Below are 26764 nucleotides of genomic sequence, written 5' to 3'. Positions count from 1 at the left end.
GATTAAAATATTTAATCGCGATTAATAACATGATTGTCCATAGTTAATCACGATAAATCGCACATTTTGTATCTGTTCAAATTGTACCTTAAAAGGAGATTTATCAAGTAACACTCTTATCAATATCAATGATAGCCAGTGATCCTGATCCTCAATATGTGTGCAACATGTTCCAGCCAGTCTAGTGGCTGCTGTCTGATGGATGTGTTGTATTTTGTCCACAGAGGGGCGCTGTGATATCAAATGATAATGACGTTCATGTGATAACTGATGAATATGATGATGAATACTGTCCTCGTCCTTTACTCCACAACATTTATCCGACAGCTTGAGTTACTTTAAGATTTTACATTTAAAGAAACCTCAATAATCTTGTAAATACAACACATTGTTAAAGATTAAACCAGTGTTTACCAACCTTTTTGTCTTGTGACCTCTCATACCAAACCAGTATGTAGTTGTGGCTCCTTTTCATGTTTCAGATGTCTCTGAGTTGTTCCAAATAGTGATTTCCTATCTAAACTTCTCAAATGGTTTAATTTCAATAACTGTTCAAATCATCCAATATTTGACTGATGACACTGTAATAAATGAGGGGCAAAACCCAGTCCTCATTTTGTGCAAAATGTATTCCAAAGGTTAGTCAAAGCAACGCAATATGAGGCTATTAGACATATGAAGAGGATCCAAAGTCACAGTCTAGTTTAGTGTGATCTTTCCTCTTTGAGTTTCCATGGACAGTGTCACCTTGCTGAGGAACACGTCCTGGCAGTCACATGACGGTTTTCTGCTGGAACACAACATCTGCAATAAACCTACACACACTACTAGGATGAGGTTTGTGCACAGAGCGAGGAGTGTGAATTTTGTCACCATAAGGAGAGACCAAATCTGCTCACAGCATCCACTGGGGAGAGGTCAAAGGTCATTGACCAGGAGTCAGTGGACGAGCAAAGAAAGATCAAGGAGGACATTCACATCTGACACCGGAGACCATCTTTGAACAGAGACAGAGTACCATCTCCCCACATATACAAGCATCATGTGACTGTAGGTCATGTGATGATGTCTGAGCCAGTCCTATTTGTTGAAAGAAGACTGTGAATGTGGTGAACAGCCCAGCAGCATCCCTCATGCTTATATACAGTAGGGTTTTAGTTGCCTAACTTTAACCATGTAACCATGTTGTGCAGATATTATAGAAAAACATATTTTAAAAATATTGTTATTGAAAGTATTTCAGGTTTTGTAAAATTGTCCAGTATCAATGTTTTCAGTGATAGGTGATAGAGGTTGACTTGAGACTCTTTGTCGCACACACCTGTCCCAAGGTGGTACAGTAGATGGCAGCATGGTCACACAACAGATTTATAAGGAGATACCTGTACCAGAGGCGTTGTAGTGAGAGGAATATCCAAGCACCCCGGGGCCCAACATTCAGAGAACCCCTCAAAAAGCCTGGAAGGAAAAGTTTGTTTTTATCTGCATTTATTTAAAAAATAAAATTAAAGCAGGAAAGACAGAGTGAGAGGAAAAACAGGGAAAGCAGCTGCTGACAAAATGTTTCTTTCAGCAGTGTTTCAGAATGGTTGATTATTGGTATGTATGATCAGCTGCAGTGTAGTTCAGACCGCTCCTCTGCCTGCCTGCCTGCCTTGACTCACACAACGTGCGCGTTCTCGCTCCACTTCACGTGCATGCGCGCACACTCCACACTGCAGAAGAGTTAGTTTAGCTCTGAGAATATCTAGTGAATGTACAGTGGACGTTTGAGCAGAAATAAATGCTTCAGCTCCTCGAGACCAACAGAGGTTTCCCGTGTCTTGTGAAGTGACGGGGCTCCGCAGCGAGAAACGTTATCGTCTCTGACCGGGGTGCCGGTGTCTCCCCTATTCCCTCCGGCCGCGGTCAGGAGACGGTAACGTTTCTCTTCCTGCTTCAGCAGGAAAAGCCAACACTAGGATCAGCATTGATTCACGGAGAGACCTTCGTCTGGTCAGCTAACATTACTGCCAAGCAGGTGAAATATAGAGTGATATTGTGGTTTTAGCTGACGTGTGTCGCCTCACTGTCTTGAGCGATGCTCGTTCATGTCTATTTAGAGCGAGCAAGCGCGAGCACGACGCTGACTTTCGTTGACTTAACGGCCACAGGTGTCGCTGTTAACAAGCATTTCTGAAAGTTACAAACAGTCCCTTTAAGCCTACTTTATAATAAAAAAAAACATGAAAATCTCACTTTTTTTTTATAATATGGGACCTTTAAGCTAAATTTCCCCTCTATACCTCAAACCTCAAGATATGTGAATGAAAATAGTTTCTATATATGGGTACCCACAAGTCTCCCCTTTACACTTTATTTTCACTTTATATTTTAACTTGATGCTCTTACATCACAGTCTGGTGTCACTCATAAAAAAGACACCTTTTTAGTGTGGGGGAAGGGAGCTCCCTACCGCCCTCTCTCTCTCTCTCTCTGTCTCTCTGTCTCTCCACCACACACACGCACACACACACACAGCATCGCTGGCCATCAGCAGCGTCTGCCGGCTGCATCCCTCCTGCTGCTGCTGTAGCACCGCGGCTTCTTCTCCATCACTGCTCTGCGTCGCCTGCTGCACCTGACATCCAGACCGACCGCAGGACTCTCTGTCGTCTGATTTCTCTCCCTTTTTTTTCTGGAGATAACAACAACAACATCCCTATTGGACATGATGGGGAACAAAGAGCGACGACGTGTGAATTTCAAAGGCTTGCTGAAGAAGAACTGGCTCCTGATTGCCACGATTTTATCAGTGCTGCTGGGTATGTGAAGCTGCTCATCATGTATGCTGAGAGAGAATGAGATGCTTTCATCTTCATCTGCTGTCTGTGCATCCATCCCTGTGTCTGTGTTTTTTTTTTTGCATTCAGTCTTGCTTTCACAGCTGCTGTCACTGATGATGAAATAAATCAACCTTCTGCAAAATGTGTGTTAATGATAATCATTATGTTAATTCATAATGATCTTTGATAAGAGAGAGGAGGATGGTTCTGTTGCAGGAGACACTAGGCTGTGTCCTCCAGAGGCAGAGAGCACAGTGTCTGTCTGGACGTGTCTCAGTCAAAACGTGACCAGACTGAAGTGACAGCTGATTCTGGGTCTGTGTGAGAGGAATCCCATCACAGTGCACCACCAGCTGCACGTCCTCTGTTAGATTCATCCAGTTAGTATACCTGTTTGCATTGCTAAAACACATTTAGATTGTGTGTACATTAAAGGAATAAGTCAAGAAATTTTGGCTTTCAGAGTCAGCTGAGAAACTCAATATCAATGTCATGTCATGTGTGTTAAGCGCATGCAGAGCTGTATAAATAGGGGCAATTAGATGGGCTTAGCATAAAGACTAGAAGCAGGGGGAAACAGCTAGCCTGGCTCTGTCACGTTCAAAAAATACACCTTGCAACACCTTGATAGTTGACTGATTAACACATACCTCCCTGAAGTAATGCTTAACTAATGCATGAATCATGATGATTGAATGCATGAAGTAATGCAGGAGGTATCACGAGTTCCTGTTGCTCACCATTAATGATCAAGTGACACACAATCGATCAGGAATCTGGGTGTGAAATTATCTGTCATTTTTGCATTTCTGTTTGAGAACAGATAAAAAAAACAAAAACAGACTGTCTTGCTGAGCTTTAGAGGTGCAGTGTTTCCCCTACAGGTTGACTGCTTTGGAGGTGCTAGCCCAATTAAACACTCATTATACCACTGTTCTCAAATTTAACACTTTAAATTGGGGCTGTCAAAGTTAACGCAATAATAACGTGTTAACGCAAATTTGTTTTAATGCCACTAATTTCTTAACGCATTAACGCAACTTTAGTGTTCTGGTTGTTATGGGCTCAGTTTTAAAGCTAGAGTGAAGATACTGGTATCATATGAAACTAGAAAACCTAAAGAATCCATTGGTACCAACCATGTCATACTACTACAAGAGGAGGTTAAATAACGCTCCAAACGTATGCTAAATTTTGGCGAGGAAAAATGGTCATGGCCATTTTCAAAGGGGTCCCTTGACCTCTGACCTCAAGATATGTGAATGAAAATGGGTTCTATGGGTACCCACGAGTCTCCCCTTTACAGACATGCCCACTTTATGGTAATCACATGCAGTGTCTCTCCTCAAATGTTTTCAGAAACATCTTGTAGTGTACTGTTTAGCTGTAAAATGTGAAAGTTTGTGACCCGGCAGCCATGTTGAGATCAGTTGAGGAAATACCAAGCACCGCCCACCAGCCGGAGCACAGCCAATAGGAACGCTCTCTCTCTGAAATGACCTGTGATTGGCCAAAGTCGTAGCCGTAGATTTTTTTAAAGCTTGAAAACAGAGCCATGAGGAGGTGCAGAAGTCTCTAAGAACACTTGAATTACAATATGCTGAAAGGTTATTATGGAATTTATTTCCCAACGATGCCAAAAACATTCTTCCTACTGCAGGTTTAAGTGGTTGTGGGTGGCAGGACAAATGACACATACTGTTTTAGATCCAGAAGTATTACAGGCAGAAATATTTTAACATGCCCTTTTGTATTTTTGACAAAGTAAGTGAGATTTTAGGACATTCTCATTGGAGTCTGGAGGATATCAGGTATTTTGTAGCGGGTCAGTGCTTGCTGTTTGCTGTCAGTGAAACAGTGTGTCCTTTTTTCTATCAATGTTTTCATGTCCTGTTGGTTTAGGGCAGAGGTTATATTCAGCAGCAATGAAGTCAGTCATCCCTAGTTGTTGTTCTTTTACCTTGATGACCTCACTTTTTATTTGCCAGCTTATAGAGCCTTATGTGAACCTGGGGATGTTGCGGAACCCAAAGTTTTATGTTAGAAATGCACAGTATGGGTCCCCAGCATTTAGAAACTGACGGATGTTAACTTGCATATGTTGAGCAATTTGCATAATTAGCATAATCACCTACTTGGGCAATATTTCAGCATCTGCTTGGCTGATTTGGACAATATGGAAGTGGTTTTGGGGGTTATTGAGGATGCTGAATCCATTTTCTGACATTTTCAATTCAGAATGGCCATTTAAACCACAAGTGAACATATTTCAACTCTTGTTGGGCCAATTTTTATGTAGTTTCAGTCAATTTAGAAGTTTTAAAGGACGCTGGATCCATTGGATTGGACAGATAATTAATGTATTTGAAATAATTGAAATAACCTCAGCTCGGTTATAAATTCTAGGATATTTATGAACACGATTATCCAAACGATGCAGAAATCTACATTTTAATTAACCGACCATTACACTCTGAGGTGGGTATTGGAGATAACAAAGGCAAGTAGCATACCAAACTACAATAACATGACTATAGCTAAATAATATCCTCAAAAAGAGAGAGAAGGGAGTATAATATTAGTAAAAAATGTTTAACAGATACAATAGAACATCTAGAACAGGTTTTAAAACACCAGCAACAAGGTATAAAATTAACAGAGCAGAGAACTGTATGTGCACCAGTTACACAGCGCATTACAACTGGAAAACTTTAATCAAGTAAGAATGACTTGCACTTTTACTACTCTGCATTGTTACAATACTTCAACCTCATCTTCATCCTCTGCTCTGCAGTCATCCTCTCCAGATGACACATTCTTATTGTCTTGCTCTTCTTGCTCCTAGTGTAAGCGTGTTGCAACATCAACATTGATGATGATGAGTATATGGTATGATCAGAATGTCTTCTTTGCTTTCTACAAAAGGCATCTGAGGAAGGTGTAGAATTATAGAATATGAATGAAATTTGCTCTTGCCTTGTTTTCCTCGGTGTGGTTTCTGTGGTTGCCATGGACACAAGTACAAAAAAAAAGTTCAACCGTCATCGACTCAGACTGCGGGGGCAATTAGCCGTGCAGAGAGCGACAGTTCAGTGTTATTTTAGGTCAGGTGGTACAGGTCTTTACAAGCAAAACATACTCTACACACCAAGACACCAGGAATAGTGCCGGGCTTCGAAGCAAATTTTCGTAGTGGCCGAACGGTGGTACTATAACTTCCGTGTCCGTCACATGATGCCATTGGGCCCAAAAAGACTTTTTCCCATAGACTTACATTGGGAAAGAGACGTCTGTAACTCAGCGTGCCCGCCTCCAACGCTGTTTCCAGTTGTCTTTATACATCCATGGTACACACTCAAAGAAAACAGCAGATCTAATCAAAGACACCTGCAGCTGTAACACTCATTGCCTGCAAGTGGCACAAGTGTTTGTAGCACCTGTTGTGTTGTTTAGCAACTGTCTTTGCCTGTAGATGGCAGCATTAAAATGTCTTCACTGCAGATCCAAACTGCTGTTAGTGGTGCATGTTGGTTTGGGTAGAAAAGGACGTGGCCGCCACATACAGTTTGCTGCGTCATCGCAGTGTTTTACAAGCATCTTTAATGGTGGTCTGGCATGTGTGATAACACAGATTGGAGTGCATTACTAAAATCATTGAGTGGGATACATGTGAAGTTTATAGCTGGAAAATATAATGTGTGTCGTGCCTCATGAAATTCATCGGGATGAAACCTCACTGACCTGTGCAATAATGTGACAGTTGCTTATGCAGAGAAAATTCTGCATTTATTTAAGCGATATAATACACATTTCAATGTTGCATTGTGCTTTTCTGTCCTGCTTGACCCATGTATATATGTATGGAGGACGGAACCTGCCAAAATAAATAAATTAATGCCTCAATAAATAAATAAATATGTCATTAAATGTAGCAAAAATAATAACACAAATAAATTCAGCCATTAATTAATTGATGAAATGTGACATAAATTGATTTTTCTGTTTTAATTTGCTTTGTTATTTATTTTTAATTTTCTTTGTAATTAATTCCCTTATTTATTTAATCTTCTGTTTAAATTTCCCTTTTACTCATTTATGTTTTTATATATTTATTTATTTTTCCATTTTTTTATTTTTGCATTTATTTTTTATTCATTTTATATTCATCTTATATTTATTTTTAAATGCATGTATTTATTTATTTATGCACGATTTTCCCTTTTTCACCTCCATTTCTATTTATTTCCCCAAACTTATTTATTTCTTTATTCTTTTCTCTCTACATTTCTTTATACATTTCTTTTTCCATTTCTTTATGCATTTCTGTATGTGTCACTTAATGTGTGTCATCTTGGGGTCAGAGGATATGGGTCAATATGGTTATCAATTACTTAATGGCTAAATTTATTTTTAATATTATTTTTGCTACATTTAATGACATATTTATTTATTTATTTATTAATTTATTTATTAATTCATCTATCGAGTCATTTATTTTATAATTTGGCAGGTTCTGTCCTCCATATATACAGTATATACTGTATATGCAGCCAAGGACTTATTCTTTTTCTGCAGCTGAGACCAAGAATTCTTTATGATGTGATTCTGTCTTTCTCCTGATCAGGGATCAGTTTGGGCGTCGTGGTCAGAGAGTATGCGTCCCTCTCCAATCTCCAGAAGCAGTATTTTGGCTTCCCAGGAGAGATCCTCATGCGAATGCTGAAGCTGGTCATCCTCCCGCTCATCATTTCAAGCATGATAACAGGTAACTTGAACATAATTATATCTGGTTGTACTCTTAGTGATGCATTGCAAAGGCAGATACTGGAGTGCATTACAAAAATCAGTGTGAATTAAGTTTCAGTCAACACTATCAACAACAATACCACATTAATGCACAGATATTGCAAAAAGAAAAAGAACGTTAGGTTTAGGAAAAACATTATTGGTTGGGCTTAAAATAAGTATGTAAACTAAATGAAATATATATGTAAAAAACGTAACATAAGCATGAAAAACATCAGAAACGTAACTTGAAAATAATTCAACAACACTCACAGGACGAGCTTTTGGTTTAGATTACCATTAAATGTTGTGCTTGTGTGTTTTGTCCACAGGTGTTGCAGCCCTGGACTCTGAGGTATCAGGAAGGATAGGTCTGCGAGCTGTTATTTATTATTTCTCAACAACCATAATTGCCGTTATTCTTGGTGAGTTGAATATTTTATTCACTTCTCTAGTTCTCTATAGCACTCTATTTAATAATTATAATAATGTAATTTGCCCCTATTTATTTCAGTTGCTTTTAAGTCACTTTTGAATGTACTTGAATTGCGACTACTAAATGGCTGTTTATCAGTTTTTGTCTACTCTGTTGACCTGCTTTATCTATGTTTGTGAAGCACTTTGTTCAGCTCATGTTTGAAATGTGCTATAGAAATAAATATGATTTGATTTGAAATGCTGTCATGTCAACGTGGTGGTTGATATGAAAGCTATTGAATGAGTCAAGTTGTCATCACAGAATACTGAGCGGTGTCATCCTTTGCAGGGATTATTTTGGTGATGACTATCAAACCGGGAGTTTCACAGACAGCCGATCACATTGACAGAGCCGGGACCACACCCAACGTCACAACAGTTGACACACTCTTGGACCTCATCAGGTGACCTCCCAGCCATGTGATTCTAATTTCTCATAACCATGACGTGTCCACTCTTTCAGATGTTGAAGTGACAGAGAATACAAGTTTAGGTCTTTCCCTGATAATGTTTCAAACAGTTTTCAAAAGTATTCTTGGTGTTACACTAATTTATACAAATGAAAAGTGACAGAAGTAGCTGTGTGAAGAATAAGAGAGAGAGAGCTTGAGTGAGAAGTTTAAAACTTCCCTTAACTTTTACACCTCTGCACACCTATCCAAATACTCAACTCAGAAAATTAAACTCGAAAAGTTGCGTCAACTCAGAAAGTTACATCAACTCGAAGAGTTACATCAACTCAGAAAGGTACATCAACTCAAATAGTTACATCAACTCGAAAAGTCACATTAACTCAGAAAGTTACGTCAACTTAAAAAGTTACATCAACTCAGAAAGTTAAGTCAACGTGAATAGTTACCTCAACATGAAAAGTTGATTGAGCTGTTTTCAGGTGCTGTTGATCCGACAACTACTTTGTTCGTAGCCTCCTGTGGACTTTAATTCCATAGCTTTGAGGTTCACATTTCCAACCTTCACTTTCTTGAATTTAAGACAACTGCTTTTGTTGAAAACAATATACAGCATGTAGTGAAATAGCAATTCCATTGACAAACCCTGGCATCCCTTGGGAAGGCATGCTTTAGCTCCCTTGCCTCAATAGAGGTTAACCACATCTTCTTCATGAATATTAATCATCTTTACTTATATAAATGAGCCATCTGTTGGGGAATGAGTGTAGTATACATCAATATATTATGTCTTTCATTCACTTACTATCTTGTTTTTGCCATCAACAGAAATATGTTCCCCGAAAATCTGGTGCAGGCTTGTTTCCAGCAGGTAAGAGGCTTTGCTCAGCCATCATCCCTGTTCCACTTTCTACCCATGTTTAAACCCACATCAGGGTCTGGTGAGTATATGTAACCATGTGAACGTAACTCTGATGTTGTGAAATGTGACCAATTACACTCTAGTACAAGACCACTCGCAAAGAGCTGGATCCTCCGAAAGTTTCTGCCAACAGCATCAACACCACCACCCCCACTATTCCACCTCTCACAACTGCTGTCATGTCGGTGGTAGAGGTAGGTATACACGTTACTCTGTTCATTGTACCTTAATGCTCTTGATGTATTGCCAAAGCTACACTTGCACCAGAATTCACCAGTGTCTTCTGTTAGGATCCTCCATTAACATGACTGTTGGGGTTTTGATCTTTACATGACAACAGCGTGTCCTTTTTGATCCATCTGCTGCACTTTACGCTTCATGTTTCTGCACCTGGCAACCAGCGTCTGATCTAAATGCATCACAAGTAGAGTAATGAGTCATAAGTGGCCGTGGGTCACTGGGCGGTGATCCTGCAGAAAACATTTGCGCAGCTCATCAATGGCTCTTTAGAGTAAGCTAACGTGGTTGTGAGAGCAGCTTCCTGACCTGCTCTTGGTTCGCTGAATGAATCCCCTCCTTGTTTCCTCTCTTGGCAGAACATAACCAAGGACTATAAAATCACTGGGGCATATTCAGATGGGATCAACGTATTGGGGCTCATCGTGTTCTGTGTTGCGTTTGGCCTCGTCATCGGGAAGATGGGCGAAAAGGGCCGTATCCTCCTGGAATTTTTTGATGCCCTGAATGAGGCAACCATGAAACTGGTCCAGATCATCATGTGGTATGTATGAAAGACTGATCTACAGCAACATGGTCAACTCATGATCATACTTTCAGTTTTTAAAACTACACAAATGCAGCTTCTGTGTACATTTGACAAATGAATCCTTAGGTTTTGCAAAAAAAAAAAAGGGCTGCAACGCTCTTCAATTCAATTTACTTTTATATAGTGTTAAATCATAACAGAAGTTATCTCAGGACGCTTTTCATATAGTGCTGGTCTCGACCGTACTCTATAATTTAGAGACCCAACAAGAGATCCCCCGGGTAGAAACCTTGGGCAGAACCAGGCTGGGGGGGGCGGTTTGACCTCTTGACCTTGCACCATGCACAATATTTGCTATAATCTTAGATTGACTCCAATGACTCCAACTTTGTGTGTGTTTCCAGCTACATGCCGGTAGGGATCCTGTTCCTAATTGCTGCTAAGATCATCGAGGTGGAAGACTGGGAGATCTTCAGGAAGATGGGTCTTTATATGGTGACGGTGCTGAGTGGGTAAGCTGTCCCATTACTCTGTATCCGCCTGTTCCACACACCGGGATTTATGGTTGACATTTGGGCCGACTCTCCCTCCAGTGATACAGTAAAAGCTGAGCTCTGTGTAGGCACTGATAAGGGGCCAAGGACATTTAAAACTGCTCAACCTGCAGATGCAGTAATGAAAGCTTCGCCCATGCCACTAAATCTAAGTGACACCATTAAAGAGTGTACAGTAAATCCCCTCCAGTTAGGTCACAGGGTTGGTCCAAGGCTCCCAGTGCTCCGGTCAGTGTGACCACATGTGCACACAGTGTTCACACTTTGTTGTAATGTTCTGAATGCTTTCAGAGCCTATTAAAAACTTATCATGCATTATTGCTTTATGACTATGAATCACAGCGAGTGTAATTAAGAGTTTTTCTAAATGTGCCTTTTTTATAAGCCCTGTGGCTGAAATCTATTTAAAAGTCAGTTCGGTTAACTGACATTTCAGCTTGTACTCCCTTAATTCAAGGGCTTCACTATGTATGTTTGATCAGAACCTTCACTCTGTAATTAAGGAGCAAAGTGCACTAAAGTCATACAGATAGTGATCACATTATAATGTTACTGTGAAAACACACTATTTATATGTGAAGTTGGATTTTTTTCCACATGTAGTAAAATAATTACACCCACTGTAATGCAATGTAATGATCTACACCCACATTGCAAAATGTCACACCTCACTTGATTACATGTGTGTTTATGTGGAAAGTCACAAGTTTCCCAATAATTACTGGGTTACTGGGTCAGTAGTCCGATTTAGTGACCACGTAGGAGAAAAGGGATCATCTTATCTTGATTGTTGCCGTTTGCAGGATGTTGTAAATCCACTATGACTAAATAATAGGCATTAGCTATAATTATAACTAGGCTATAAAAGACTATAAAATACAACTTATGATACTATAAAATACAACTAGTGTATTGTTGACCTTGGTAGACATTTCTTGCTGACTCTAATTAAACCATGTCCAGAATACATACAAATATTAAATACTGATGCTAACGTGTAAAACAAGAAACATGTAAAAACAAACATAACATAAAAAAAAAAAAAAAATCTTAAGGTCTCCATATAACGATATTACGAATCCTACTATAGCAAGGGCATGACCCGCTCTACTCTGCCTCTGATTGGCTTAGCCTGATATTCTTACCCTAACCCTAACCAATCCCATTCATCATGCCTAAACCTAACCAATCCATCCAACGAAGACAACAAGTATAATATAATATTGTTCTATAATAATGCCTGTTTTGTCCCTCAGCCTGGCTATCCACGGCACCATCTGCCTGCCACTGATCTTCTTTGTCATTGTGAGGAAGAACCCGTATACATTCACACTGGGAATGGCTCAGGCCCTGGTGACAGCACTCATGATCTCCTCCAGGTCAGAACCCACTGAGCTCCTCACTCTACTTGCAAAGCCAAATCATATTCCATATATTTTATAACACTAAGGGCTTTATATTGCCTTGAAAGAAACATATAAATAGTTGTATATTTAATGCTTCATATTTGTGAATCAAAACCATTGTGTGCCAACCACTATTTCGTCTTCCAGCTCTGCCACCCTGCCCGTCACCTTCCGATGTGCCGAGGAGAACAATCGCATTGACAAGCGGATCACCCGTTTCGTCCTCCCAGTGGGTGCCACCATTAACATGGACGGGACGGCGCTATATGAGGCGGTGGCCGCCATCTTCATCGCCCAGTTGAATGACTACAATCTGGATGTGGGCCAGATTGTTACTATCAGGTACGTCATAGTTACTAAGGGGCGCTTCTAACTGCAAGCTATAAAAGACTATAAAATAAAATTTATGATACTATAAAATACAACTATTGTTGACTAAGGTAGAAATCTCTTGCTGACTGAGTAGAATGTACTATTTGGTTATTGTTAGGGAACCATTGCGGTCATGGATAGTAGAAAGTACTACTTGGTTATTTTTAGGGAACCTTTGTGGTCATGGATAGTAGAAAGTACTAACTGGTTATTGTTAGGGAACCATTGTGGTCACGGATAGTAGAAAGTACTATTTGGTTATTGTTAGGGAACCATTGCAGTCATGGATAGTAGAAAGTACTATTTGGTTATTTTTAGGGAACCTCTGTGGTCATGGATAGTAAAAAGTACTATTTTGTTATAGTTAGGGAACCTCATGGATAGTAGAAAGTACTATTTGGTTATTGTTAGGGAACCTTTGTGGTCATGGATAGTAGACAGTACTAATCGGTTATTGTTAGGGAACCTTTGTGGTCATGGATTGTAGAGAGTAATACTTAATAGCTCAATTTGATATGCAGTGTTTACTATGCTGATATTGTGCCCTTTGTATTATCATAATGTATTGTTTTGGTACATGTTGCATATACGGTATCTACTGTAAATAGCAACAGTTGGTTTTTACTGACGGTCTTGAGTATTTCAAACAGTTAAAGTATCTCTTTCTACCATTTGGGGCCACCAATGTGCAAATTTGTCACATTTCATTTCTGCATGTTATTATGAAGAATATTTACAACATTGTGTCTCTATGTTGCAGTATAACAGCAACAGTTGCCAGTATTGGAGCGGCAGGAGTCCCTAACGCTGGGCTTGTCACCATGGTGATAGTCTTAACGGCTGTTGGATTACCTGCAAGTGATGTCACTCTGATAGTCGCTGTGGATTGGCTGCTGTAAGTTTATCTGTTAAACTGTTTTTCCTACCTTTACTAAAAAGGTTTGAATTGTAACTGAAGAGCAATGCTGTAGATTGACTTTGAGTGGTGTGTTTCAGGGACCGGTTCCGTACTATGATCAACGTTCTTGGCGATGCCTACGGAGCCGGTATTGTCCAGAAATTATCCAAGAGGGAGCTGGAGAGGATGGATCTGACATCAGACGTGGACGTCGCCAACCCCTTCGCTCTGGAAGCCACTTTGGATGACGAAGAGTGCGAGAAGAAATCCTACGTCAACGGAGGCTTCACCGTCGACAAGACAGATGCAATCTCCTTTACCGAAACCTCTCAGTTTTAGCCTGTGGCTGGCTCGGAGGAGCAGAGAAAGTGCCGCGCTGCTATGGATGTAAAACGGAAAACCTTCCATCATGTATCAGCACCATGACGAGAGAGGAAAACTATCCAACCAGACCCATCCAAGCTCAAACATCAGCAATAGCAGCCTCCATTAAGCTTATCCAAGATGATCACCCTTCATGTCGGACATTTACAACCACGACTAGATTAAAGTGCTTCCTTCTTACACTCAAATTGTGCCAAGATTAAAAAAAGTCTGTTTGCTTTTGAATAAGAGTGTATTCTTTCTAGCAAAGATGCACTCAAAAGAAGAGCTTAGTGTGTCTGTGTGTGTGCACGAGGACATTCTTTTTGGATGTATCTGAAGTGTGTGTATGTATTTAGTTAAAAATGTCAATTCAACAAAACAAAAGAATAATCTGAATTTGAAACTCCAATCCTACTTTATTTGCTCCTTGATTAGACGATGGTTCTCTAAAATGTCTGAATGATCTTTTTTGTGTGGCTGTTGTTGAATGTCTATGTCCCATAATGCACTGCTTGTATATCTATCTGTATATTTAAACTGTGCCAAACATATAAAGAGGTTTTTCACCGAGTTGCATGAAGCAATATGTTAAAGAAATGCTAATCGCTGGCTGCGGACTGATTTTTTATGGAGACTTCACAGAGACTGGAGATGGTTAACAAAAAGCTTATGAAGTCATTGAACACTGTGAAATTTTAGGACATTTTTTTTCAGAACCAAATTATTCTCTCTAACATTCATTGATTTATTGCAAAGTATAATGATCATAAATAGTGTCTGTGTTTAGGCAGCATGGGGGAAACATTACAGTACATTAGATACCCCAACTTGTTCCTTGTCAAACAAGATTATTTTAATCTTCACCTAATGGATTTATGTGTCAATAATCAGTGTGTCTTTTTAATACAATTTCACTACTATACTGTCACTGTGGTGAAGGGTCGAAATATGTTCAAATGCTCTTAAACCAATGGCTCAGCTAAGACATAGACGTCTGGTAAGCTTCCATCCGGTAAACTACATTAGACATGAAAACTGTTGGGCACAATTGGTCAGTAAGCAGAGAATGAGATGAATACCAATCAATACCAATCCCATGTTGGAAGCAGGGGGAAGATAGCCTGGCTCACTCCAAAGTTCAAATGTACAACTAGTACTACAAACGTTACTAAAGTCACAAATTGTGTTATGAATTATGCACACACATGGGACAGGTATCGATTTCCCAAAATGTTGAGGTATTCCTTTCATACAACCTGCAAAAAGGTAGGCTCAGCTGTACAGCAGTAAAGAAGTACAGCACCCTAACACTTATCTATGATAGCTCTTTCTTCGATAGTTTCATTTCCCAATGCAACTGTTACATTAAAATTCAAATGCTGACAAGGATTGGTAAAATTCAGAGCAGCAGTGCCATTTATAACACCTCACAATGACCCAGCCCTTGACTGGTTTGTAGCCATTGCTATAGAGCTGCAAACTGGTGCCGCACCTTGGAACATTTGCTACTGGGCTGCGTGGAAAGGATATGATGCATCAAAACCACTGAATATAATTAAGCAATTTTACAGGCACTTTATGCAGTAATTAACTTGACATGGTTTGTCCTATCTGCATCTTTTCTTATCTTTGCCTGTCATGCCCAATTTTGCACTACTGAAAGTAGGCCATCAGTACATGAGGTAATCTGCCCACCATCGCCGACGTAGCTATGAGCTATATTTGTGTTACAAAAAGCAAAAAGCTTTGAGAGTTTGAGAGAGCTTGAGATGTTCTACTGAGGAGTTATTGAAGATTAAAGATCTTAACAAGTGTTAACAACAACAATGTCGATATAAAATGGTCCAGGTGAAAAAAAGTTTGGATACCGCTACCACCGCGAATGAAAAACTGTGAGAGAAACTGCTGTAATAGCTAAAAAGCAAATCCATAAAAATGTCAAGGTACTAAATTGGCAAAAGAAAATGCGAATGAATGCTTGTTTCCATCCACTACCGTTATGCAATTATAAGGAGTTGGTTCATCGAGATATGGCGCCAATTCTTAAGTTGGGTGCCATTATACCGTTGCAGAATTAGAGGGCGTAACAAGATTATGGAATTAAAGAAGAGCCAGTCAAACATCAAATGATGAAAAACAATGCAGACAACTGGATGGAAATGTGACATTTCTGTTTATGAATATTCCTTCAGAGGAGCTGAAGCAAGTGGACGTTGAAGTCACATGCTTCATGCACGTCATTTATTCACTATTGCACTTTGTTGCATTTTGCCTTTATCAATACACCAACTATTCCGCCTCAGCCAAACGTTTTTGCAATATTTCACGATTTTTTCAAAATTTTCGGCATTTTCACTCAGGTTTTCTTTATGAAGAAAAAAACAGGTGGATGGAAACGCACCTAATATGCTTAATTCCTTTAATGCCAATCAAATAATTACATTTTGATAGTTCTTGTGAACAGGTGGAAATATGGTCCTGATAATGGCAGTTATCTAACCAGTAGTTTTTGAAATACTCTGGACAAATATGTTGAATGGACACACCAACCAAGATCGCCTTCCTTAGAATGTCAATGACAGTTAATGCTTTGACGCAAATGCCACAAATGATACAAATGTCTGTACTTATGTTAATGCTCCCTGGCTGCACTGTTATTTGTGATGCTCACAGCGTGTGATGCTTGTGGTCTTATGCTTTTTGATAAAAATGTATGTCCATGTCTGTAACTGAGAGCTGTTTATTTGACTCCAAGCAGCAGCTGCATACTATGATGCCTGCACATGCACATACTGTACAGTACTTCAGCTTGGACTAAGTGGTGTAGAGTTGTTTGGTGGGGTCAACTTGAAAAAGACATGACCTGGGACCAGCAGTGGTATCGCCGAGGGTTTTTCTGCTGTACTATGTTCCCAGTAGGCCTACTGGTCCCATAATCACTGTTCAACCACTTTCATTGTTTCTAGTTTAGTAGCAGTCTTTTTTTTCCTTGGTTTACTTTCCACCATGCCATGAGTCTGAGCCAAATACCTTAATAATAATCCATCGCAACACAACTCAATGACACTCATGTTGTCCATCACATGCTAATGGAGGTATTTTCTAGAAAAACAGCGAAGCTTCTTAGTAGTTTTTTTGCTCAGATTGTGATAGAAATTAAACTTACAGCACAATGTCACACTGTATTGTTCCATTTGAAGATGGACGTTGGAAATTATCCGCTAGTTAGACATGCTAATTTTAGTGTTCCAGCTTGGGAAAAAATCACGTAAGAAACACCTGTGAGATTTTCTTTAGTTTTTGGAAAGTACTGCTCCCAAAACTGCAGCTAATAGAATACTTAACTATGTTAGTAGCTATACGTAGGCGTAGAAAATTAGCAACTGCAAACGCTTCTCTTCCTGGCTAGGTAAACATGCTAATTTCAGTGGTCCAGTTTGGAAAAATCACAGAAGAAACTCTTATATGTCTGTTATACTGGTTCCAAAGCAACAGCTAATGTGTTGCTACTTTGCAATGTTTGCAGCTACCTAGCATAGAAGAAAACGCAACTGCAAATGCCACTCTATCTTTCAGCATTGTCCTGTATCATGCAGATGTTTTGATAGAGGTCATGGAGTGTTGAAAAATTAAACTTTGTCTATTTTCAGAATAATATATAATGTTCAATGAAGTAACGGTGTTTCCGGAGTGCTGTTAGGTTTAGTGTGACTTCACATGACTACATCCTTGGGGATAACGTTTCTTGCCTAAGTTTCCTACTTGGGCTTTCATGTTGAAGGGTCATTCCATTACTTTTTCCCAAGAGGTCAAAATATCCGTCTAAGTCTCAGTGTGTCGATTTTAGTCGTCCCTACACTGCCAAAAGGGCCATATATGAAATAAAAGATGGGTGAATGAAGGTGTTTGTTTGTAATTCTACACTGATCAGAGATGATAAGCCCTCGCAAATCAGGTTGTATTCGACATCTCAAAAGCACACTGGCATCAACCAACCCCTTCTCTGTACAGACAAGTACTTGAGTACCTACAGTATGTGAATCAACATGTACTACGTTGTGTGTAACTGCAAGCAAATAAAAGATTGCTCATTTTTTTGTCTGGTTTTGTTCTTATTGTTGGCAGCTACTAACCATATCCACCATGATAAGGATAATACGATGTGTTCATGGCCATTTAACACTCATTTTCTGTAAAGGAACACACACGTTTTCGGTAAACTGGTTGAAACAAGAAGGAACATAATTCACATTGTTTCTTCTGTTACAGGAGTGTTTCAGAAATGAAGGTCAGAGCCTTGAAAAATCCAGAAATAGCTGCACCAAGATGGACAATGTAACTTTTGGATCGGTTGATTGGTTCAAGCTCTTTAGTTGTTCTGAATTCATTCATAGCACTTTGGGAACTTCTTATTAACAGGTAGTTTGATAAAACAATCCAAACTCAAGGTTCTTCAGGAAGACCTTCTACGCAACCTTCTACAATTATGCAATATGGTTTATGCTTAAAGGACCAGTGTGTAACATTTAGGGGATCGATTAGCAGAAATGGAATACAATATTAAAGTATGTTTTCTTTAGTGTATAATCACCTGAAAATAAGAATTGGTGTGTCTTCGTCAGTGCTCGAAGTGGACCAGTACTCACCGGCACTTCTTCATTTTACTCATTGACGTACCGTGACTTTTTTTTCAGTACCGGAACTTCTCTAAAGCTACCGGTATGCTTTTCTCTGCCTTCTCCAAATCAGGTTATCTGGGAGATTCATAATAATGGCGATTCATAACGCGCAGTGCCAGTGTATTTGCACCACGCTTCATAAGCCGTATCAACATAAAAACTATGTGGAGAGCAACTGGACGAGCCATGGGGTGGGGAAACAACATTACATTATCTAAAAGTTTCTGAATCTGCTTTTTTGATTTACAGAATATGATTTTACAGGGCAAGTATTTCTTACGACAGCTGTCTTTAGATAGGGCCTATACACGCTTGGCACACGGGAGAGGTTCAAATCTACAACCTCACCTCTAGATGTCGCTAAATCCTACACACTGTTCCTTTAAATTAGTTGATGTTTTTAATCAGTTCTTAAAATCATGACTATCTCAGTGTATCTGACTTTACACAGAGACTTTCTGGGTGTGCAGAGCTGTGAAAAGCCTCTCTCAGGCTCTTAGTTGTCATTCTTCACACAACTACTCCCATCACTTTTTGTGTGTACACCATAAATACCTTCAAGAAGAGAGTCTGAAAATGTGTACCATTATCTCCATTTGTATCATTTATCGCATCTCACATGAAACAGGTATAAACACTTCTGCCTTTTGACATTGTGGTAGAGAATTATGTACTATGTAAATGGCTGAATCACAGTAAAGTGTCTGGTGAATAACTCAAAAGGGGCATTGTGACCGTGGCTAAAGCGGACTGACCAGGGCCCATATAAGCTACAGTCTCTGGAGACAGCAGCACCTGCTCGTTCCAAACTGTGTTATTTACAGAACTATTTAAAGACTTTTGTCTTTTGTCCTGTCCTGTTCTGCCACTGAGGCCTATAGTTTGACTTCTTAGTACACCAAAATAGAGTTCTGTTTCAGCAACCATTCTGTAATAGATCACAATGTTCCTGATAGAGCCGGTGCTTAAATGCCTCACAGTCATAGTGAGCAGCTATTCCTCTGATATACAGCAGTAGATCGCCATAGACACAGTTTGCTTTTAATAACCTTCTGGGGATTTACCTGAGGACTCCACAATGTCAGCCTGATAGATCAACGGGATAGGGACGTACTACTGCTTCCTGGCTGTGTTCAAACTGAGATATAAGCTAAGTAAGTCAATTCTAAAAGGTTTATTTTAACATGAAACACATTATTTTGTCATTAATACAGTGATTGTGAACATTTATTAAACCACTACAGTGAAATACCTTTCTGTACACACACATCAGGAGAGTCTTGACATCTAATTGGCAAGGTAGTGGTCTCTTTCCCTAAAGGAGAAGAAACAAAGGGACATATAACAACATGTATAACAACAGTACTATTTTGGGCTTCTATCACAGCTTTGGTGCCTCAGAAAGGTGGTCCTAACTTAATATTTGTAGTACAGTGGGAGTACAGTAGGTTGAGGGGATACAGGGCAGGAGGGGTGATGAGTGACGAGATGATTTTTTTTTTTGCCTTACTGGATAGTTCACAGTATAGAGACAAAGGTTGCTAACCAGAATCAAACCAGTGTTACCATGTTGCGATCACATGGTATGCATCTTAAGCACGATGTCACCAGGATGCATCAAGGGAGCAGTATTTTTTAAACTGAAAAGTGAAATTCATGGAGCCGTTCCACCTCACCTCTCCAGAGCCTGGCCAGGTCATCACGGTGGACCTGGAGAGATGGACCTCCTGGCTAAAACCTCGTCTACCTCGGAGTGTGTGGCCCCCTAAAACACAAAAATATTCTCTTTGTGGTATCCTTCATTTGGGATCTCCCAGCCTGTTCTCATTCCCAGGGCGTCAAATACGGCACTTTGTCTCATCCGTCGGCGTTAGATACCGACACTTAAAGGTTCCTGACACACCATGCTGATGGTCGGCTGTCGGACAGTTTGGGGCCGTCGGTGAGCATCCGTCGGCCTAGTTTTTTTGGTCTGCCGGCACACAACTACCCAAAGACATATAGTAGCCCGTATAAAAGGCAACAAGTCTGACACCAGACTGAAACACATTCTAATGTTATGTATTACTTACATAGGTAAGTCGGCGTACAGCTTTTGGTGTCGTAAGGAGTCCCCGAACACGCTCCTGGACCTCTTCCCATTCTCTGTGAGAGCTGGACTGAGACCTGAACATCACACAAAATACATCTTCCAACAGCCCTGATTTTTCTACCTCTGTAATGAGGTGCATGATTATACTATGAATGTCAACATTTAAAACTAGTCAAGAAAAGGACCTGCTGTGCCTGGCCTGTTCCCTATAGGACCGCCACAGCCCTGACGGGTCAGGATCTTGGTGGTTGTCAACGTGGTCATGTGTCTCTGAGGAGCTGGAGTCGTCTTCTGATATCCCTCCAACCTGGAAGCAGAGAGGAGTTCCTTTCACTATCAGATGACCATCCTATTAATGCATCTGCACCTCAGCAATCGTTTCATTTCACTCTCTGGTCTCAACTGCAGATATTAAAGGCTCAGTCAGTAATAAATAAATTAGACACGACTGAAGAGTTTACAGATAACAAATCTATGTTTTTGTGTTTTTCAACTCATCATAATTCATTGAGGCTTGTATATACACATATTACTGATGTAAACCTTCGTCAAAAAGTACTTTGATTTAGCTTTTCTGTGGTATTAGCTGATGTATTTTTAAAACTTTCTATTCATTTTGGAGTCACAGGTGCCAATCCTGTGAATATCCTGAGAAAGAAAATACATTGTTCCTACCAAACCGTTGAATAAGGATTTTCTTCTGCCAGTTGGAGAATATCTCACTGAAACAGCAAAAAGAGGGGAAAAGCATTTGTTGGGTGATAGAAACGTGACCTTGAGTAGGATTTCATCATCACACTTACAGGTAACAATCATGTCAACAGGGCAGTATAGTAATAACACTAAACTTTATAAGCTCTATAACCCATGTTCAGTAGCATCAAAACAGCATTATATGAGGGTTTCTACCTGTTGATGAAGACCTGGTCAAAGGTGAGGAGGAGCGGGTAAACACTGCAGAGCGGTGGGGCGAGGCAGGTCCACTGGCTCCAGGCCACGAGGCCAGCATCTGCAGGAGAGTGATGATAAAGTGAGCAGACCTGCAGCTCAAACAGCTACAAGATGTACCTACTGGAGTCAACTGACTCTCAAACCTTCTCACTGGTGGAACAATACATAACATCAGCATGGAGAGAGGTGAGAGTGATATTTGTATTAGATACAAGTTAAAGACCACCAACAGAGCTGCTGAAGTAACTGAGGTGTGGAGATGTACCTAACTCAGCTCTTCTCTGCCATCTTGTGGCTGGAAATCTATAGTGACCTTTGGAATAAAGATGTGCTGTTTGTGCTTACAGGCTGGGAGGTGCTGGCTGCGTCCCTGTGAGCTGCAGAGGCCAGGCTGAGCCGGGCCAGGCGCTGGGTGTTCCTAACTCTTACAGGGGACAGAGACTGGGCTCTAGGAGCGTACGACGACGGTGACCTGGCGCTGCTGTGTCTTTCTCCGTATGCCCTGCCATCTCGTCTCCTTCCAAGGGTCTGAGGTGGTTTCCTCTGAGGAGAGGAGCTCCTGGGTCTGCTGGAGTGTTTCCTGTTCCTATTCATCACTGGCCTCTGGAAATAAAAGAGTGGATGTCTCAAGCCTACAGCGTAAACATGACATAATAATGAGACACGAGGCAAGATACTGTGTGAGGTGAAAGTGAAGTGTATGCTGGTGTTCTAAAAACAACAGGAAGTTAGTTTGACCCGCTGATTTGGACTCGCTCATCACCACGGTTAGCAGCTGCAGCTGTGACTGTGACACACAGCTCATGAAGGCAATGAAGGAACATTAACTTAATTGCTGCAATTTGTGTTGCACTCCTTCTTCCCGGAGTCATAAGTCAGTTACATATAAACACACAAACATGGTGCACATATTCTTAGATTCACTGTGACCTATACTTTCTGAGGATATCTTTATATCTGACATCCAATGTGAATAATATTCATCATAGAGACAAAAAATGCTCCTTATAGCTCCAAAATCATCAGGTTTTTAGGTTTTCTTCAGTATCACAATATTTACCATGGGTACATTGGGGTAAATGTTGATCTCTGCATCAGCTGAACACTCAATGATGGTTGTTTTGGTGCAAAACTCCAACCTTGGAGCGATACCCTGGGGAAAAGAGAGGAGACAGAACACATATGTACCGTAATCACATTAAACTGCAAACTGCACACTTATATTCAGTCTTCACTTTTTTATATGGCCAAGAAAATGTGTTAATGTCTTAAAAAAGAATTTGCTAGTGATGTATCAATGTGAACATGCTAAAATAGCATTATCGTAATATGTCATAGGGTTGGACCTACTGGAAAGTAAGGTGCTCGGGTCATCAGAACCTCTCGGTCCACTCCAGAGGAGGAGGGAACCAGTTTGGGCTCTGGGAATAAGAAACTCCGAGCATCTTCTTCAAAGCAGGCCAGAGTGTCCGTTACTGCACACACAAACACACTTCTGTTACACTGGGACATCCTGTTAATGAATGCTTCCACGTTCTTGTGTGTCGACAGGAGAGAAGAGTCTGGTTTCATGTAGGAATATTTCTTACCAGTGGAACAAAAAAGCATGAATATGAAAAATAAACAGCCTCACCTGGAGGAATCAGCTGCACCAGTTCAATCGTGACCGTCTCATCTGAAGAGAAAAGGTATCAAGTTGAGAAAGATCCACAGTTTCATGTATGTCAAGAAGACCAACAGGACACACAGACTAACCATCCCTATAGCCTAATATTATACTGATATCATATGTTCCTTAAATGAAGCAGATGCTAACCCAGAGAAAAGTATGATAGACTGAACAAAAGTTATGGTTCTGGTCTATTAATACTAAAATAAATGTGGATGAAGTCACATAAAATAACTACAGAAGTGACAATATTTAAGTATGGAAGTTATGTGAGAAATAAAAAAATGTTTGGGTTAAAATAACTACAGAAGTGGCATTACTTAAGTACGGAAATGATCTAACAAATAAATAAATGTTTGGGTTAAAATAACTACAGAAGTGGCATTACTTAAGTACGGAAATTATCTAACAAATAAATCAATGTTTGGGTTAAAATAACTAGGGACTGATTTTGATTGGACAGATAGGGGTGCCAGTCAAAAAAACATATGGGCCATTTTGGAAGGAAATGACAAACAACCTATTTGTTAATTTACTGTAGGTTGGAGGACTTGATGGTAAAGTGTTTATTTGGAATATTTCAGTTGTTCATGTTTTAAATATGTAGCCAAAGGCTGGTGTGTCCATCTCTGACTGACAAACAGACTTTTTGTTGCTGTTCCTTCTGTACACTAGGATGAGAAAAACAAGATCCCTATGTCATGGCAAAGACCATTTGTTTTATGGCCAAAGGAATCTGTGACCGCTGGCTGCCCTGTTGTCCCTTTGAGCTGTGGGACTTACTCAATCTTATGTGGATTACCAGTTTGACACTCAAATGGTTACGAGATGATTCTGCAGGAGGAAATAAAACTTTACGACGTGTTTGGAAAGACCCTTTCCCAACTAAAACAAACAAGATCACTGATCCCTTTTTGACTTCAAAGGGCGTCTAAGGACCAAGCGACATTTGGATTTAAACAGAACTGACTTCTGCAGCAAAGTAAGGATTTTCCTACTGAGTCACTTTTGACAAGAGTTGTTGTAAGACGATCTTCTGAATTTATTAATCTCCAAATTGTTAAGTTATCCCATTCATAGCATTTAGATAAATAATTGAGCATTATCTCTCTCCTCACTATTTTCCTTAAACATCTGTCATATCATTGAACTCCATTTCACTCATTCATTTACAGGTTTTGTCACTCATACAATATGTATTAACTTTGTTGTATGTCGTTGTATGTGTGTTTATCTCAGAGCAGAACTTAGATCAATGTTTTCAGAACTGTATTTAATACTGCGAGACTGATAAAATAATTTCTAAATTGTTGAATTAGTTTCTTCTATTTTTCTATAAAAAGAGGTGGTGCCCCCTTTCTATTTACGAGTGCAATTAATTAATTTAATTTAGAGCTGATACACGCTACAAATAAAATATTTCTGATGTTGTTTTGTTGGGACACTGTATGTTTCATGATTGTGACCGAACATTAAACATCCTTTTGCGATAACTTTTCCATTTCATTTTTCACAAAATGTTACATATTCCTTCATAAAACTGTCTCCTGAGAATAATTTATGAAGATATATCCGAGAAAAATTAAATGGGTTATTAATATATGAAAAAGAAGTAGGAATCAGTTCATTAGTTCATTATGTAATACAGTTTAATTCAACCAAATATGAACTTACACTCAAGCATTACAGCAATGTCTCCAGGGTCAACTGCATGTCTGAAGATCTAGACAGAAACAAAATATTTTTTATTTAGCTTCCTTATTTTACAAGTTTCTTATTGGCAAAGTACTGTGCAGTCGTGTCAAATTGATTTATGGCATTCAATACAATAAGGCATGTCTCATCTAATTTTATTGAATGAGTGAAGACTTGCCTTCTCAAAGGTCATCTTCTCATGAAAGAGCAGAGGGAAGACGGCAGGCAGACATTCAGACCGACAGTACCGGCCCATGATGCACATGCTGAGGTAGATATCATCCTTGGCTTGCAGATGGACTCCAGGACAAGAAACCTGAGAGCATGCATGGAGGGACATATATTAGTATGATTAAATAAGGGTTATAAGTCAAATCAGTACTGTGCCAGAGCCAGTTTTCGCTGGCCCAGAGTAGTGCGCCTCTTCCCCCCTCCCACCTCTACTGAAATTATTTTTGCATTTATTTTGTATTTATTTATTTATTTTGCATTTATTTTTAAATGTGTGTATTTATTTATGTATTCATGTATTTATTTATTTATATCTGTATGATTTTCTCTTTGCATTTCAGCCCTCATTTGTATAATGAGGCAGAATGTATAAAGAGATGTAAAAAGAAATGTGTAAAGAAATGTATACAAAAATATAATACACAAATAAATAAGTTTGGGGAAATAAATAGGGAGAAAATCAGGGAAAATCGTAAATAAATAAGTTAATAAAATAATTAATTTTAAAATAAAAAACAAAAATGCAAAAATAAATACATACATTTAAAAATTAATAAATACATACAATTAAACAGAAGAGTAAATAAATAAGGGAATTAATACAAAGGTAAATAAATTAAAAAGGCAAATTAAAATAGAAATATAAATTTATGTCACATATCAATTACTTAATGACTATAATTCTTTTTAATATTATTTTTGCTGCATTTAATTACATATTATTTATTGAATCATTTATTTATTTATTTTTTTATTTTGGCAGGTTCCAACCTCTATATTATCGGACACCATCACAAGTAACTAAAACTGGTCTGGAAGTAAGTCTATTGGTCTATTGTGTAGTCAGACAGACCCACTAGGTGGTGAGTCATATAGTCTTAAAGTTATAGCCTATTAAACTAATTAAACATACATAGGCTTGGTTATATTTGATGCATTTCACGCCGAATTGTTCCCCTTAACATTTCATACAACATACTGGTGCTAACAAACGTTTATCTTTGCCATGTAGGTAGATAAATGTAAGTAAATATTAAAACACCAAATATTTGAATGTAGTCTGGTTTGTGGTGCGTCGTTCTCTCATCCAGAGGATGAATGAATGAATGTTAGATATCTTACCGCTCTGAACTTTAACTCAACCAACACTTTCAGCGCTTTTCTTGACATTTAACTCTTCTTTTCTATCAAATAATGATGAGACGGACTATAAATACAGCTTCAAACTGAATATACTCCTCTCCGGTTTAGCGTCACCTTACCTCGTTACTATGGATACTACAACTTCCGGGTTTAGTTGCCAGAGCAACCAGGGCGTAAATCATCTTACCGTAAAGTGTTGTTTTTGTAGTTTGTAGTTTTTTTTTTACCATGACATAATCTGTCAGGTATGTTTCATCTGTTTCCACCAAAGAAAGCAGGCTGTTTATTTATTTATGTATGATTTTCTCTTTGCATTTCACCCCTCATTTGCATAATGAGGCAGAAATGTATAAAGAGATGTAAAAAGAAATGTGTAAAAATAATACAAAAATAAATAAGTTTGGGGAAATAAATAGGGAGAAAATCAGGGAAAATCATACTTAAATAAGTAAATAAATAAATAAATGAAAAAAAATAAATAAATAAAAATGAAAAATGAAATACCTACATTTAAAAATTAATA

At 39.1% G+C, this 26764-nt stretch overlaps 2 protein-coding genes across 2 annotated transcripts; one reads left to right on the top strand and one right to left on the bottom strand.

The window, feature by feature from the left end:
* Positions 1–2499: 2499 nt before the first annotated feature.
* Positions 2500–17874, top strand: slc1a1 (solute carrier family 1 member 1). Its single transcript, XM_037758871.1, has 12 exons — positions 2500–2804; positions 7450–7590; positions 7943–8035; positions 8377–8491; positions 9326–9368; positions 9503–9613; positions 10016–10200; positions 10590–10697; positions 11996–12118; positions 12293–12487; positions 13278–13412; positions 13514–17874. The coding sequence occupies exons 1-12, from the start codon at positions 2711–2713 to the stop codon at positions 13752–13754; spliced, it is 1584 nt and encodes a 527-aa protein (XP_037614799.1). The 5' UTR covers positions 2500–2710; the 3' UTR covers positions 13755–17874.
* Positions 17875–19070: 1196 nt separating this feature from the next.
* On the bottom strand, positions 19071–26627 carry spata6l (spermatogenesis associated 6-like). Its single transcript, XM_037758872.1, has 14 exons — positions 26221–26627; positions 25046–25183; positions 24847–24895; positions 23137–23178; positions 22854–22978; positions 22564–22656; positions 21849–22106; positions 21462–21561; positions 21228–21274; positions 20738–20859; positions 20533–20626; positions 20160–20225; positions 20027–20039; positions 19071–19775 (listed from the first exon to the last, which is right to left on the bottom strand). The coding sequence occupies exons 1-12, from the start codon at positions 26266–26268 to the stop codon at positions 20160–20162; spliced, it is 1182 nt and encodes a 393-aa protein (XP_037614800.1). The 5' UTR covers positions 26269–26627; the 3' UTR covers positions 19071–19775; positions 20027–20039.
* Positions 26628–26764: the final 137 nt, after the last annotated feature.

Source organism: Sebastes umbrosus, chromosome 22 (genome assembly GCF_015220745.1).
Source record: "Sebastes umbrosus isolate fSebUmb1 chromosome 22, fSebUmb1.pri, whole genome shotgun sequence".
Taxonomy (NCBI): Eukaryota; Metazoa; Chordata; class Actinopteri; order Perciformes; family Sebastidae; genus Sebastes; species Sebastes umbrosus.
The sequence above is the reverse complement of the archived record's forward strand: the minus strand, read 5'-3'. Positions and strand labels throughout refer to the sequence as shown.